A 15,186-nucleotide genomic window follows, 5' to 3' on the forward strand; every position below is an offset into this window, starting at 1 on the left:
GTCTGGAGGAAACCTGGCACCATCCCTACGGTGAAGCATGTTGGTGGCAGCATCATGCTGTGGGGATGGTTTTCAGCGGCAGGGACTGGGAGACTAGTCAGGATCGAGGGAAAGATTAACAGAGCAAAATACAGAGCGCTCAGGACCTCAGACTGAGGCAAAGGTTCACCTTCCAACAGGACAACAACCCTAAGCACACAGCCAAGACAACGCAGGAGTGGCTTCAGGACAAGTCTCTGAATGTCCTTGAGTGGCCCAGCCAAAGCATGGACTTGAACCCGATCTAACATCTCTGGAGAGACCTGAAAATAGCTGTACAGCAACGCTCCCTATCCAACCTGACAGAGTTTGAGAGGATCTGCAGAGAAGAATGGGAGAAACTCCCCAAATACAGGCAGCGTCATACCCAAGAAAGAAGACTTGATGCTGTAATAGCTGCCAAAGGTGCTTCAACAATGTACTGAGTAAAGGCACTGAAAACCTGTTTTTGCTTTGTCTTTATGGGGTATTGTGTGTAAATTGATGAGGGAAAAAAACAATTTAATCAATTTTAGAATAAGGCTGTAACGTAACAAAATGTGGAAAAGGTCAAGGTGTCTGAATACTTTCCGAAGGCACTGTATATAGACAGGTGTGTGCCTTTCCAAATCATGTCCAATCAATTGAATTTACCAAAGGTGGACACCAATCAAGTTGCAGAAACATCTCAAGGATGATCAATGGAAACCTGAGCTCAATTTCGAGTCTCATAGCAAATGGTCTGAATACTTATGTAAATAAGGTATCAGTTATTTTTTAATACATTTGCAAAAATGTCTAAAAACCTGTTTTCGCTTTGTCATTATGGGGTATTGTGTGTAGACTGATTAGGAAAATTTGTAACTTCATCCATTTTGGAATAAGGCAGTAATGTAACAAAATGTGGAAAAGGTGATGGGTTCGGATACTTTCCGAATGCACTGTAAATGGATGACAGAGCTTCCTACTGCCTGAGCTATGTTGTTGATGTAAATTGAGAAGAGCTTGGGGCCTAGGATCGAGCCTTGGGGTACTATCTTGGTGACAGGCAGTGGCTGACACAGCAGATGTTCTGACTTTACACATAGCACTCTTTGAGATACACTACCAGTCAAAAGTTTGGACACACCTACTCATTCAAGGGTTTTTCTTTATTTTACATTGTAGAATGTGAAACAGTGAAGACATCAAAACTATGAAATAACACATATGGAATCATGTAGTAACCAAAAAAGGGTTAAACAAATCAAAATATATTTTATATTTGAGATTCTTCAAATAGCCACCCTTTGCCTTGATGACAGCTTTGCACACTCTTGGCATTCACTCAAACAGCTTCATGAGGTAGTCACCTGGAATGCATTTCAATTAACAGGTGTGCCTTATTAAATGTTAATTTGTGGAATTTATTTCCTTCTTAATGCGTTAGAGCCAATCAGTTCTGTTGTGACAAGGTAGGGGTGGTGGTATACAGAAGATAGCCCTAGTTGGTAAAAGACCAAGTCCATAATATGGCAAGAACAGCTCAAATAAGCAAAGAGAAACGACAGTCCATCATTACTTTAAGACATGAAGGTCAGTCAATCCAGAACATTTCAAAAACTTTGAACGTTTCTTCAACTGCAGTCGCAAAAACCATCAAGTGCATGATTAAACTGGCTCTCATGTGGACCACCACAGGAATGGAAGACCCAGAGTTACCTCTGCAGCAGAGGATAACTTCATTATCGTTACCAGCCTCAGAAATTGCAGCCCAAATAAATGCTTCACAGAGTTCAAGTCACAGACACATCTCAACATCAACTGCTCAGAGGGGACTGTGTGAATCAGGCCTTCATGGTCGAATTGCTGCAAAGAAACCAGTAGTAAAGGACATCAATAAGAAGAAGAGACCTGCTTGGGCCAACAAACATGAGCAATGGACATTAGACCGGTGGAAATGTGTCCTTTGGTCTGGAGTCCAAATTTGAGATTTTCTTTCTCCAACCGCCGTGTCTTTGTGAGACGCAGTGTGGGTGAACGGATGATCTCTGCATGTGTAGTTCCCACCGTAAAGCATGGAGGAGGAGGTGTTATGGTGTGGGAGTGCTTTGCTGGTGACACTGTCTCTGATTTATTTAGAATTCAAGGTATACTTAACAAGCATGGCTACCACAGCATTCAGAGTGATGGAGTGCAGCATCAGATGACTTGGCCTCCACAATCCCCTGACCTCAACCCAATTGAGATGGTTTGGGATGAGTCGGACGGCAGAGTGAAGGAAAAGCAGCCAACAAGTGCTCAGCATATGTGGGAACACCTTCAAGACTGTTGGAAATGCATTCCAGGTGAAGCTGGTTGAGAGAATGCCAAGAGTGTGCAAAGCTGTCATCAAGGCAAAGGAAGATTTGAAGAATCTCAAATCTCAAATATATTTTGATTTCTTTAACACTTTTTTGGTTACTACCTGATTCCATATGTATTATTTCATAGTTTTGATGTCTTCACTATTATTCCACAATATAGAAAATAGTACAAATAAAGAAAAACCCTTGAATGAGTAGATGTGTCCAAACTTTTGACTGGTACTGTAGGTAGTTAGCAAACCAGGCCAAAGACCCCTCAGAGACACCAATACTCCTTAGCCGACCCACAAGAATGGAATGATCTACCGTATAAAAAGCTTTGGCCAAGTCAATAAAAATAGCATCACAACATTGCTTAGTATTAAGGGCAGTAGTGAAATCATTTAGGACCTTTAAGTGACACATCCATAACTTGAGTGGAAACCAGATTGCATATCAGAGAGAATACTATAGACATCAAGAAAGCCAGTAAGTTGATTATTGACAAGTTTTTCCAGCTCTTTTGATTAACAGGGCAAGATATAAATTGGCCTATAACAGTTAGGATCAGCTTGATCTCCCCCTGTAAATAAAGGATGCACCGGGGCTGTCTTCCAAGCACTGGGAACCTCTCCAGAGAGGAGAGACAGGTTAAAAAGGCGAGAGATAGGCTCGGCAATGATAGGGGCAGCAACCTTAAAGAAGAATGGATCTAAACCATCTGACCCAGATGTTTTTTGGGGGTCAAATTTAAGGAGCTCCTTTAGCACCTTAGACTCAGGGAGAAGCTGTGTAGCGGGGCAGGGGAAAAAGAGGGAGGGGCATCAGGGCTAGTTGCTTTACATGCTGACTAGACCGGGCACGCTCTTGCGCCATCGCGCGCATGTTGATTCTGTCCATCCACACCAGCTGCGAACAGGACACGCAGGTTGAAATATCAAAACGAACTCTGAACCAACTATATCAATTTGGGGACAGGTTGAAACATGTGAAACATTCATGAACATTTAGCTAGCTAGCTTGCTGTTGCTAGCTAATTTGTGCTGGGATATAAACATTCGGTGGTTATTTTACCTGAAATGCACAAGGTCCTTTTTTTCCTGGATCTTTGTAGAATTTTGACCCATTCTGAGTCACACAAAATTGTGTGTTCTCTACTCTGACAATTAATCCACAGATTAAAGGGGAAACCTAGTTAGTTTCTAGTAATCTCTCCTTCTTCTTCTTCTGTGGACTTTATATGGCAGTTGGCAACCAACTTTAAGGTGCATTACCACCACCAACTGGACTGGAGTGTGGACCTCAGTTCAGCTTTCAATCACCCACGTGGGTATATGCTCCTAAAAATCAATGAGGAGATGGGAGAGGCGGGACTTGCAGTGCATCAAGCGTCAAAAATAGAACTAAGTTATATTTTAGAGCCTGGCTATGCAGACGCTCGTTGACGCGCGCGAGCAGTAGGGATGAAATGATTGAATAACATGTATGTGTACATTTATTTTGCAAAGCTCGCGTGCGCAACACGGGCGGTGTGGTTAGCATGTTAGAAGGGCTGGGAGATAAGGAAGTGTTGGGCGGGCAAGGAGGCGTGGCTGTGTCAAATAGGAATCCTGACTTAATGAAGTGGTGATTAAAGAGCTCAGCCATACACAACCATAACAACCACATCATCAACATTAAGGGACATGGGCAGCTGTGAGGAGGAGGGTTTATTCTCCAGGTCTTTCACCGTTTTCCAGAACTTCTTGGGATTAGACCTACAGAGAGAGAACTGCTCCTTAAAGTAACTAACTTTGGCCTTCCGGATAGCCTGAGTGCACTTATTTCTCATTTGCCTGAAAGACAGCTAGTCAGAGTATTTGTGTCATAAGCTTTTCTTGAGGTTCCGTAACTCTGCCAGATCACGGTCGAACCAGGGGCTGAACCTGTACCAATTTGATTTTATTCCATGTTAAATCCTATAATGGGGAGACTTAGCATTTTCTAGCTTGGACAAAAATAACTTAACAAATACACTTTAAATGTCACACAACCCATGAAATAGTTAGTGAAACATGTTGTTATCTTACTGTTTCAAGGTATATTTTGTATAGTTACACATTACAAACCTGTAAAACAGGAGAAATTATGAGACGAGAAAATGTACTGGTTTCAGAAAAAGTTCTGTCAATAGAATGAGGAAGTGAGGTCATGATCACCAGTGTAAAGGCCACCAAACAACAGTTCTGTTGGCTCCACCTAGTGGTACCAATACCTTTCAGGGCATATTAATGCATAAACCTGGAGGATTCCAATAATGAAATCAAAGTAATACAAGTTATGGCTCACATATAATAAAACAATTTCTTAAAAATCTAAAACACATTAAATCAATACAAAACTGTGACCATACATTTTTTGTGCGTCACATATTCATATGGTACAGTAGCTGTGGGGGAGGGAGTATGTGCTACGCCAGTGACCGAGAGGTTGTGTGTTCAAATCCCAAGTGAGGTGGACTCCCAAGCGTATTTTGATGGTCTGCAAAACCACGCATGTCATTATCATATTTCCCAGCATGCTCTACTGCAGTTAGATTTTTATAATTGTTTCTTATAATATCTGTGTTTTTGCATGTACATTGATTGACAGTGGCATACCACAGATTCGCGGGCCCTCCTGCAAGGTCTGAGCAAGGTATAGCTAATCTCATGCTATTCTACACATTTTGCAATGAGGCTGGGAGAATTTCAAATTTTTCAAGCTAATTACCTGCTATTCTATACAGTCCTCTGTAGCTCAGCTGGTAGAGCACGGCGCTTGTAACGCCAAGGTAGTGGGTTCGAACCCCGGGACCACCCATACACAAAAAAATAAATAATTATGCACGCATGACTGTAAGTCGCTTTGGATAAAAGCGTCTGCTAAATGGCATATTATTATTTATCTTATTATTATTTTGCCATGAGGCTGAGAGAAAAGATCCTGTGGGCCCCCCGCCTTGCGTGGGCTGCGGGGGTGTGCTGTACACAAGTGTTGATTGATTAATTAGTCAATTAATGTATCTTATGCTATGCAAAGATAAATAACATACATTTTTATAACTAATCCAATCTGTTAGTTGGACTTATTTCACCCGTTACTGAAATGGTTGTTACAGTTTAGATGGTTTAGGTAGTCTCATTCATTCATTCATTCATCTTTCTAACCCTGGCAGTAATTCTGAATACAGATTGTGGGAATCCACTCTGGCTGGATTCCAATAGGATTTAAACATCACTTTGCAAGCCAGCATAATGTGACTTGAATGTGTGTCCAAATACAGCGAAGGCTGGTCACCAGTGAACACACAAAGAAGGCTGGTATGCCAGCATAACCAGCTAGACCATGCTGGTCAGACCACCTTGACCAGCTAGACCATGCTGGTCTGCCAGCATAACCAGCTAGACCATGCTGGTTGGCCAGCAGAACCAGTTAGACCATGCTGGTCAGACCAGCTTGACCAGCATCAGACTAGCACTGACCAGCATAAACCAGCATGGATCAGCATATGGTGGTAGGAGAGATAAAAAAGGATCCTCAGCTCAGTTGGCCTTTTCTGGTGGTTCAGGCGGATAGAAAGGAACTCGAATATCGTTAATCAGTGAAATGCAGAATAGTTCAGTACACAAAGCCAACCATTCATTTCCTTTCACTCTCTTTGTCTAGCTTTCCTACTGAATGAAAGAGAATCTGATTCATTCCAGCCAGGACAGCTCTGAGATGAGGTCAATCACATCGCTCTCCATATTGCCAGCAGATGTTTCTAGATCAACAAGCAGCGAGGCCATTTCCTGTTGTTGTCTCTCTAATTATGTTTATCTTAGCTTACTGAAACCACCTCGTTAGGAGCTAGAGGAGAGCAACCGGTGGTGGGTCTGCCATGTCTTGTCATCTTCTCCGCACATGTGGTGGTGAAGGCAAGACAGGACAGACAGTTGTCCTGGTAACTAGTTTTGTGTCAAAATATGTAGTTTTGTGTACAAAACATTAAGGACACCTTCCTAATATTGAGTTGCACCCGCCCTCAGAACAGTCTCAATTCGTTGGGGCATGGACTGTACAAGGTGTTGAAAGCGCTCCACAGGGATGCTGGCCCATGTTGACTTGAATGCTTTCCACAGTTGTGTCAAGTTGGCTGGATGTCCTTTGGGTGGTGGACCTTTCTTGATACAAATGGGAAACTGTTGAGCGTGAAAAACCCAGCAGTGTTGCAGTTCTTGACACAAACCAGTGCGCCTGGCACCTACTATCATACACCATTCAAAGGCACATACATCTTTTGTCCATGTCTCCTCTAAAGGCTTGGAAATCCTTCTTTAACCTGTCTCCTCCCCTTCATCTACAGGGATTGAAGTGGATTTAACAAGTGACATCAATAAGGGATCATAGCTTTCACCTGGATTGACCTGGTCAGTCTATGTCATGGAAAGAGCAGGTGTCCTTAATGTTTTGTACAATCAGTGTATATTTTACCTTTAGACCTCCTTGTTAAAGGAGAGTGATTAACAGGGGAGCAACATTCACTGGGGACATGTCTAAAACCAAAGTTGCGCCCCTGGTGATTAATTTTATCTCACTAGAGCTGGAAAAAATTGCTATTATTGTTTTGCTTTGCATTTTGTTGTGTTGCTCTATAAATGTATATCGTTCTAATTAGCAAAAATACCATCTCAGTAGATGCAACAGAAACACTTCACTCATTTACTAGAGTACCTAACACTTTTGTTGTATTTGTATAAATAATGCCATCTAGTGGATGATAAAGAATGGCGCCGGAGAGGTTGGATGCCGTTTTACGGGCTCCTAACCAACTGTGCTATTTTGTTAGTTGTTATGTGTTGTTTGTAACTTATTTTGTACATGATGTTGCTGCTACCATCTCTTATGACCGAAAAGAGCTTCTGGACATTAGAACAGCGATTACTCACCTCGAACTGGACAAAGATTTGTTCTTTAACGAGTCTGACGCGAAGGATATACTGCTTTCTCGAGACCAGGCCCAAATCCCTGTCATTTGCGTGAAGAAAAGATGGAGAAAAAGGGGGCGGAGGTCGGGCTGCCTTTTGAGAATTCGTAGGCGAGTGAGTAAACCTCCACTACCATCCGTTCTATTGGCCAACGTGCAATCAATGGAAAACAAAATGGACGATCTACGATTAAGACTATCCTACCAACGGGACATGAAAAACTGTAATTTCACGAGTCGTGGCTGAACAACGACATGGATAATATAGAGCTGGCTGGGTTTTCGGCAGGACAGAGAAGCTACGTCTGGTAAGACAAGGGGGGTGTGTGTGTGTCTATTTGTCAGTAACAGATGGTGCGCAATGTCTAATATTAAAGCAGTCTCGAGGTATTGCTCATGTCGTGGAAATTCTAATCAATAATGAGGAGAGACAAGGTCAATCACTAATCAGGATATTACTTTATTCAAAACGTATTAATAAGGTAGTAAGTGAGACTGTTGGGTTGAGAGCTCTGACATACAGACAATACAAATATATTTTATAGTGAATATACACCTTCTCAGTCTACATGACAAACAGCAGATGTGTGGAATGAGTCAAAAGGTTAGGATTTGTATGAAATAAATGAATAATTCACAGCAGACAGTATCTGCGGTGAAGACTGTTCTCATTGTATGGAAACCAGGGTTTGGCCCCCAAGACAAGGTTCTTATCAACATTATCCATACCCGAGCCATCTCTCCCTGGTACCTTACATTACACTAACACCAATTCAGTCTATGAAAATGCAGGCTCAGTCAGACCAGAGACATCTCCCTTTCACACACCATTAATCATGAAATGGAATGTGGCTGTTGGTTTTATCACCTAGCCATCCTTAAATCAATTGCCAGGCCCAGCTTCAGAGGCTCCTCTCAGTTCACACAGACACAGAAGAGAGAGTTCCTAAGAACCCTATTCTATTGCATAAAACAGTATTAAACATAATCTTGTAATTTTTCCACCATTCTCGCCTGAGGTAGAGTACCTCATGATTAGCTGTAGACCACACTATCTACCAAGAGAGTTCTCATCTATATTATTCGTAGCTGTCTATTTACCACCACAAACCGATGCTGGCACTAAGACCGCACTCAACGAGCTGTATAAGGCCATAAGCAAACAAGAAAATGCTCATCCAGAAGCGGCGCTCCTAGTGGGTGGGGACTTTAATGCAGGCAAACTTAAATCAATTTTACCTAATTTCTACCAGCATGTGTACTTTACTCCACACACGGAGACGCATACAAAGCTTTCCCTCTCCATCCATTTGGCAAATCTGACCATAATTCTATCCTCCTGATTCCTGCTTACAAGCAAAAACTAAAGCAGGAAGTACCAGTGATTCGCTCAATACAGAAGTGGTCAGATGACGCGGATGCTACGCTACAGGACTGTTTTGCTAGGACAGACTAGAATATGTTCCGGGATTCATCCAATGACATTGAGGAGTATACCACCTTAGTCACCGGCTTCATCAATAAGTGCATCGACGACGTTGTCCCCAAAGTGACCGTACGTACATATCCCAACCAGAAACCATGGATTTCAGGCAACATCCGCATCGAGCTAAAGGCTAGTGCTGCCGCTTTCAAGAAGCGGGACACTAATCCGGAGGCTTATAAGAAATCCCGCTACGCCCTCAGACGAACCATCAAAACAGGCAAATTGTCAATACAGGATTAAGATTGAATCCTACTACACCGGCTTTGATGCTCTTCGGATGTGACAGGGCTTGAAAACTATTACGCACTACAAAGGGAAACCCTTTGAAGTCCCCTCCTGTACTCCCTGTTCACCCACGACTGCGTGGCCAAACACGACTCCAACACCATCATTAAGTTTGCTGATGACACAACAGTGGTAGGCCTGATCACCGACAACGATGAGACAGCCTATAGGGAAGAGGTCAGAGATCTGGCAGTGTGGTGCCAGGACAACAACCTCTCCCTCAATGTGAGTAAGACAATGGAGCTGATCGTGGACTACAGGAAAAGGTGGGCCGAACAGGCCCCCTTAACATCAACGGGGCTGTAGTGGAGCAGGTCGAGGGTTTCAAGTTCATTGGTGTCCACATCACCAACAAACTATCATGGTCCAAACACACCAAGACAGTCGTGAAGAGGGCACGACAACACCTTTTCCCCCTCAGGAGACTGATTTGGCATGGGTCCCCAGATCCTCAAAAAGTTCTACAGCTGCACCATCGAGAGCATCCTGACCGTTTGCATCACCGCCTGGAATTGCAACTGCTCGGCATCTGACCGTAAGGCGCTACAGAGGATAATGCGTACGGCCCAGTACATCACGGCCCAAGCTTCCTGCCATCCAGGACCTATATACTAGGCGGTGTCAGAGGAAGGCCCCAAAAAATTGTCAAAGACTCCAGTCACTCAAGTCATAGACTGTTCTCTCTGCTCCCGCATGGCAAGCGGTACCGGAGCGCCATGTCTAGGACCAAAAGGCTCCTTAACAGCTTCTACGTTCAAGCCATAAGACTGCTGAACAATTAATCAAATGGCCACCCGGACTATTTACATTGACACCTCCCCCTCCCTTTGTTTTTAAACTGCTGCTACTCGCTGTTTATTATTTATGCATAGTCACTTTACCCCTACCCACATGTACAAATTACCTCGACTAACCTGTACCCCCGCACATTGACTCGGTACTGGTACCCCCTGTATAGAGCCTCGTTATTGTTATTTTATTATGTTATTTAAAAAATATATATATATACAGTACCAGTCATGGTACACCTGTTGAATTCAGCGCATGTGACAAATAACATTTGATTTGATTTTTGCAATTGAATTGCCCCGCTCTTCAATTTGGTCCATCTTTACTTGTTGATGTTTTATTAAACTTGAGGTTTCCTTCACAGGGTCCACCTGGTCGAGATGGAACTGATGGATTAGAGGTAGCCTATGTTTCAAATATTATTTTGTATTTCTGATATAATAAGGTGCACACACACCAACACTCTCTCTCCCACACACACACATACTCACACATCACATCACGGTATTCACTTTCCTTGAGCCCTACTCTTTTATTTAAATTTTAAAAAATTGTCATTTTAGCAGACACTCTTATCCAGAGTGACTTACAGTTAGTGAGTGCATACATTCCCTACTCTTTGTTTCATGTTTCTTTTTCTTTTTGGTTAGTCTGGTATTGTTTTAGATAGTTGTTTCTTGCTTTTCTTTTATACAATTGTAAAGCAACTTGGGTCCTTGAAAAGCGCTATATAAATACCATGCATATGGCCCAAATCATTCTGATAATGTGTCCTCTTTACACAGGGACAAATGGGTCCTCCTGGACGACAGGTAAAATATCCACATTTCTCATGCAGACACACTTCCACACATACCGGTATACATGTATACTATGTATGTAGCCTACACTCTCAGAAATAAGGGTACGGTTAGGCTACTGTATTATTCCCTGGGGGTACAAAAACATCAAAGTACACATAATATACCTTCAGAGGTACACACTATGATCTCACATGGTACTGTTCGGTACCTTTTAGGGTACATTTTGCAGATAAAGATAACATATTTTGAATATAAAAAGGTACAATCATCACACTCTCACTCTCAAAGAAAGGGGTATGGTGTGATGGTACATTTCTTTTTCCCAGAGTACAAACATATTTTGTGTACCCTCAATACCCCCCATAAGGTACAATGAACAATTTTTGCCACCTAAAAGGAACTAACGGCTTTATTACTGGGGTGGCACCCTAAAAAGGCAAATTTGTACCATAATCATGATGAATTGTTTTTAATATATGTGTTTTTGCATATACAGTGGGGGAAAAAAGTATTTAGTCAGCCACCAATTGTGCAAGTTCTCCCACTTAAAAAGATGAGAGAGGCCTGTAATTTTCATCATAGGTACACGTCAACTATGACAGACAAATTGAGAAAAAGAAATCCAGAAAATCACATTGTAGGATTTTTTATGAATTTATTTGCAAATTATGGTGGAAAATAAGTATTTGGTCACCTACAAACAAGCAAGATTTCTGGCTCTCACAGACCTGTAACTTCTTTTTTAAGAGGCTCCTCTGTCCTCCACTCGTTACCTGTATTAATGGCACCTATTTGAACTTGTTATCAGTATAAAAGACACCTGTCCACAACCTCAAACAGTCACACTCCAAACTCCACTATGGCCAAGACCAAAGAGCTGTCAAAGGACACCAGAAACAAAATTGTAGAACTGCAACAGGCTGGGAAGACTAAATCTGCAATAGGTAAGCAGCTTGGTTTGAAGAAATCAACTGTGGGAGCAATTATTAGGAAATGGAAGATATACAAGACCACTGATAATCTCCCTCGATCTGGGGCTCCACGCAAGATCTCACCCCGTGGGGTCAAAATGATCACAAGAACGGTGAGCAAAAATCCCAGAACCACACGGGGGGACCTAGTGAATGACCTGCAGAGAGCTGGGACCAAAGTAACAAAGCCTACCATCAGTAACACACTACGCCGCCAGGGACTCAAATCCTGCAGTGCCAGACGTGTCCCCCTGCTTAAGCCAGTACATGTCCAGACCCGTCTGAAGTTTGCTAGAGTGCATTTGGATGATCCAGAAGAGGATTGGGAGAATGTCATATGGTCAGATGAAACCAAAATAGAACTTTTTGGTAAAAACTCAACTCGTCGTGTTTGGAGGACAAAGAATGCTGAGTTGCATCCAAAGAACACCATACCTACTGTGAAGCATGGGGGTGGAAACATCATGCTTTGGGGCTGTTTTTCTGCAAAGGGACCAGGACGACTGATCCGTGTAAAGGAAAGAATGAATGGGGCCATGTATCATGAGATTTTGAGTGAAAACCTCCTTCCATCAGCAAGGGCATTGAAGATGAAACGTGGCTGGGTCTTTCAGCATGACAATGATCCCAAACACACCACCCGGGCAACGAAGGAGTGGCTTCGTAAGAAGCATTTCAAGGTCCTGGATTGGCCTAGCCAGTCTCCAGATCTCAACCCCATAGAAAATCTTTGGAGGGAGTTGAAAGTCTGTGTTGCCCAGCGACAGCCCCAAAACATCACTGCTCTAGAGGAGATCTACATGGAGGAATGGGCCAAAACACCAGCAACCGTGTGTGAAAACCTTGTGAAGACTTACAGAAAACGTTTGACCTGTGTCATTGCCAAATTAAGGGTATATAACAAAGTATTGAGAAACTTTTGCTATTGACCAAATACTTATTTTCCACCATAATTTGCAAATAAATTCATAAAAAATCCTACAATGTGATTTTCTGGATATTTCTTTCTCATTTTGTCTGTCATAGTTGACATGTACCTATGATGAAAATTACAGGCCTCTCTCATCTTTTTAAGTGGGAGAACTTGCAAAATTGGTGGCTGACTAAATACTTTTTTTCCCCACTGTACATTGATTGATTCATTAATCATATGCTACACAAAGATAAATAACATACATTTTTCTAAACTAATCCAATCAGTTAGTTAGATTTTTTGCACCGATTATTGAAATGGTTGTCCCAGTTTAAATGGCTTAGGTAGTCTCCTCACAATGTATCTAACCCTGGAAGTTATTATGAATGCAGGTTGTGGGTGAATCAAAATTCCAACTGTTGGATATCCACACTCTGGCTGGATTCCAATAGGAATTACGTATCACTTTGCAAGCCAGCATAATGTGACTTGCAGGTAGGGTTGCTAAATTCTGGTAACTTTCCCAAATTACCCAGGTTTTCCAGAAATCCTGGTTTGAAAATTCCTTGAAACTGGAGGGAATAAGCAGGGCATCTGGATTCCTTCAACCAGGATATCTGGGAATTTGGGGAAATGTACTGGAATTTTGCAATGCTACTTACAGGCATGATGTGGCTTGTAAACCATGAGTTTCAGGCCACTGTATTAGGGTAAAACTTTGTCTCAAAATAAAGCCTGATGAGATATGTCATGTATTGTCATAATGAGTTTAATTTTAATGGTAACATTCACCAAGGAACTCAGTTGGTGAAGGTCACAGGACTGAAAATTCAACAGCCATGTCTCTGTCACTAACAAATACAGTCATGGGTGGTAACTCTACAATTTACTCGAAAAGGCAAGGCACACTGTGAAATAAGGGCAAGGCACACTGTGGGGGGTGTGGCTTTCAGTTAGTTATTTTTGGCCACATGTGAATGGAAGTGTTGTACCAGTTAAAGTGGTCTATTGTAGAGGTACACTTTTATCACTTACAAGGAACAAATGGCTTTGTCACTGTGGTGGTACCCTATAAAGGCAAAAAAGCATGCTTTTGTACCTGTGGACTATATGTAATGATGGTACTATCTGAGGTATGAACTGGGGTACAATTACATGTATGTACCTATAACTAAAGGTACAAAGGATGACCATACAGGGTACCACGCCAGTGACAAGCGGTTGTACCCCTTTAAGAACAAATCTAAACCTTTTTCTAAGAGTGTATATAACCTGTGGTTAATTAATGTTTTTCAATAATCTAAAGTCTTGCAGGTAAATTAACATGTTCCAATAATCTGATGTCTTGCAGGGTGAGGATGGACAGCATGGCATGCTTGGACCACAGGGGCCTCCAGGGCTAAGGGTGTGAAATATTATTATTCCTTCCTGTTCCTTCTCTCCCTTCTCTTTCCCTATCTCACTCTATCTCCATGTCTGTGACAGGGGGAGCAGGGGCCTGCTGGTGACCAGGGCAGGAGTGGCCTTGATGGACTACCAGGGATGAAGGTAATGAGGAAGAATCGTAAATGGTGTGAATATACAGCCATGTATCAACTCACAGGGCTTGACCCTGAGACATGTGGCACTATGTACTGATGCACGGGAATGACAGGCATGCTGAGGTTCCACTGTGTGTATTCACTCTAGCTATGTTCTCGTTCAGGGGGAGAAGGGGGACACAGGAAACACAGGGCCTCAGGGGGACATGGTGAGTGGCTCCTCATATCACACTCTTTGACCTAAAGTCATCTACTGTGGGTCTATGAAAAAATATCTGCATTAGACCCATCTTCCAAGAAGATTATACATTTATTTATCTTCATTCATTCTATCTGTGTGTTTCACTCTGTCTCCCTCTGCAGGGCTTACCCGGAGAGAAGGCTGTTCTTGGCTCCTATGACAACATCGGCCTTGGCCAAGTCTTTCAGGTGAGTTCTTAATTGGGTCTTTTAAAAGTTGATCAGAAACAACATTCTGCATTGTACTGCAACCCCACAAATTCAGTACTATTTTATTAATGATTAAAAGTATCACACACCATAATATTCTTCTAGGTATGCATTATGTATAACAGTCCCCTGTGCAGTACAAAGTCTCACCTTCATTTTCTACTTTTCTACCTTTTATTATTCCTGCAGGGCCCCCCAGGGCCACCAGGGCCCCCAGGAGGCCAAGGGCCAAAGGTGAGAGTGGTGTTTGAGATGTGCCTGAGTGGTTAAGGCGATGGACTGCTAATCCATTGTGCTGTGCATGCATGGGTTTGAATCCCATCCTTGTCTGTGGAAGAGATTTTGTTCTGGAGAGATTAGCCTATATATTATATATATTATACACAATGCACAGTGTGTCGGTTATATTGTTTTACATTTACATTTAAGTCATTTAGCAGACGCTCTTATCCAGAGCGACTTACAGTTAGTGAGTGCATACATTATTTAATTTTTCATACTGGCCCCCCGTGGGAAGCGAACCCACAACCCTGGCGTTGCAAACGCCATGCAACTGAGCTACAGCCCTGCTGGCCATTCCCTCCCCTACCCTGGACGACGCTGGGCCAATATTGCGCCG

The 15,186-nt window shown here is 42.5% G+C and overlaps 1 protein-coding gene across 1 annotated transcript in view; it reads left to right on the forward strand.

Annotated features, from left to right (window-relative positions):
- The window catches only part of col23a1b (collagen type XXIII alpha 1 chain b), a 152,954-nt gene that overhangs the window by 119,869 nt on the left and 17,899 nt on the right, over window positions 1–15,186 (forward strand). The window contains exons 10-16 of the mRNA XM_084178060.1: window positions 10,254–10,289; window positions 10,675–10,701; window positions 13,928–13,981; window positions 14,062–14,124; window positions 14,282–14,326; window positions 14,481–14,546; window positions 14,757–14,801. Of these exons, the coding sequence (XP_084034186.1) occupies window positions 10,254–10,289; window positions 10,675–10,701; window positions 13,928–13,981; window positions 14,062–14,124; window positions 14,282–14,326; window positions 14,481–14,546; window positions 14,757–14,801 (336 nt within the window). The remainder of the gene's footprint in view (window positions 1–10,253; window positions 10,290–10,674; window positions 10,702–13,927; window positions 13,982–14,061; window positions 14,125–14,281; window positions 14,327–14,480; window positions 14,547–14,756; window positions 14,802–15,186) is intronic.

The sequence above is a fragment of the Coregonus lavaretus genome (genome assembly GCF_964263955.1).
Source record: "Coregonus lavaretus genome assembly, chromosome: 15".
Taxonomy (NCBI): Eukaryota; Metazoa; Chordata; class Actinopteri; order Salmoniformes; family Salmonidae; genus Coregonus; species Coregonus lavaretus.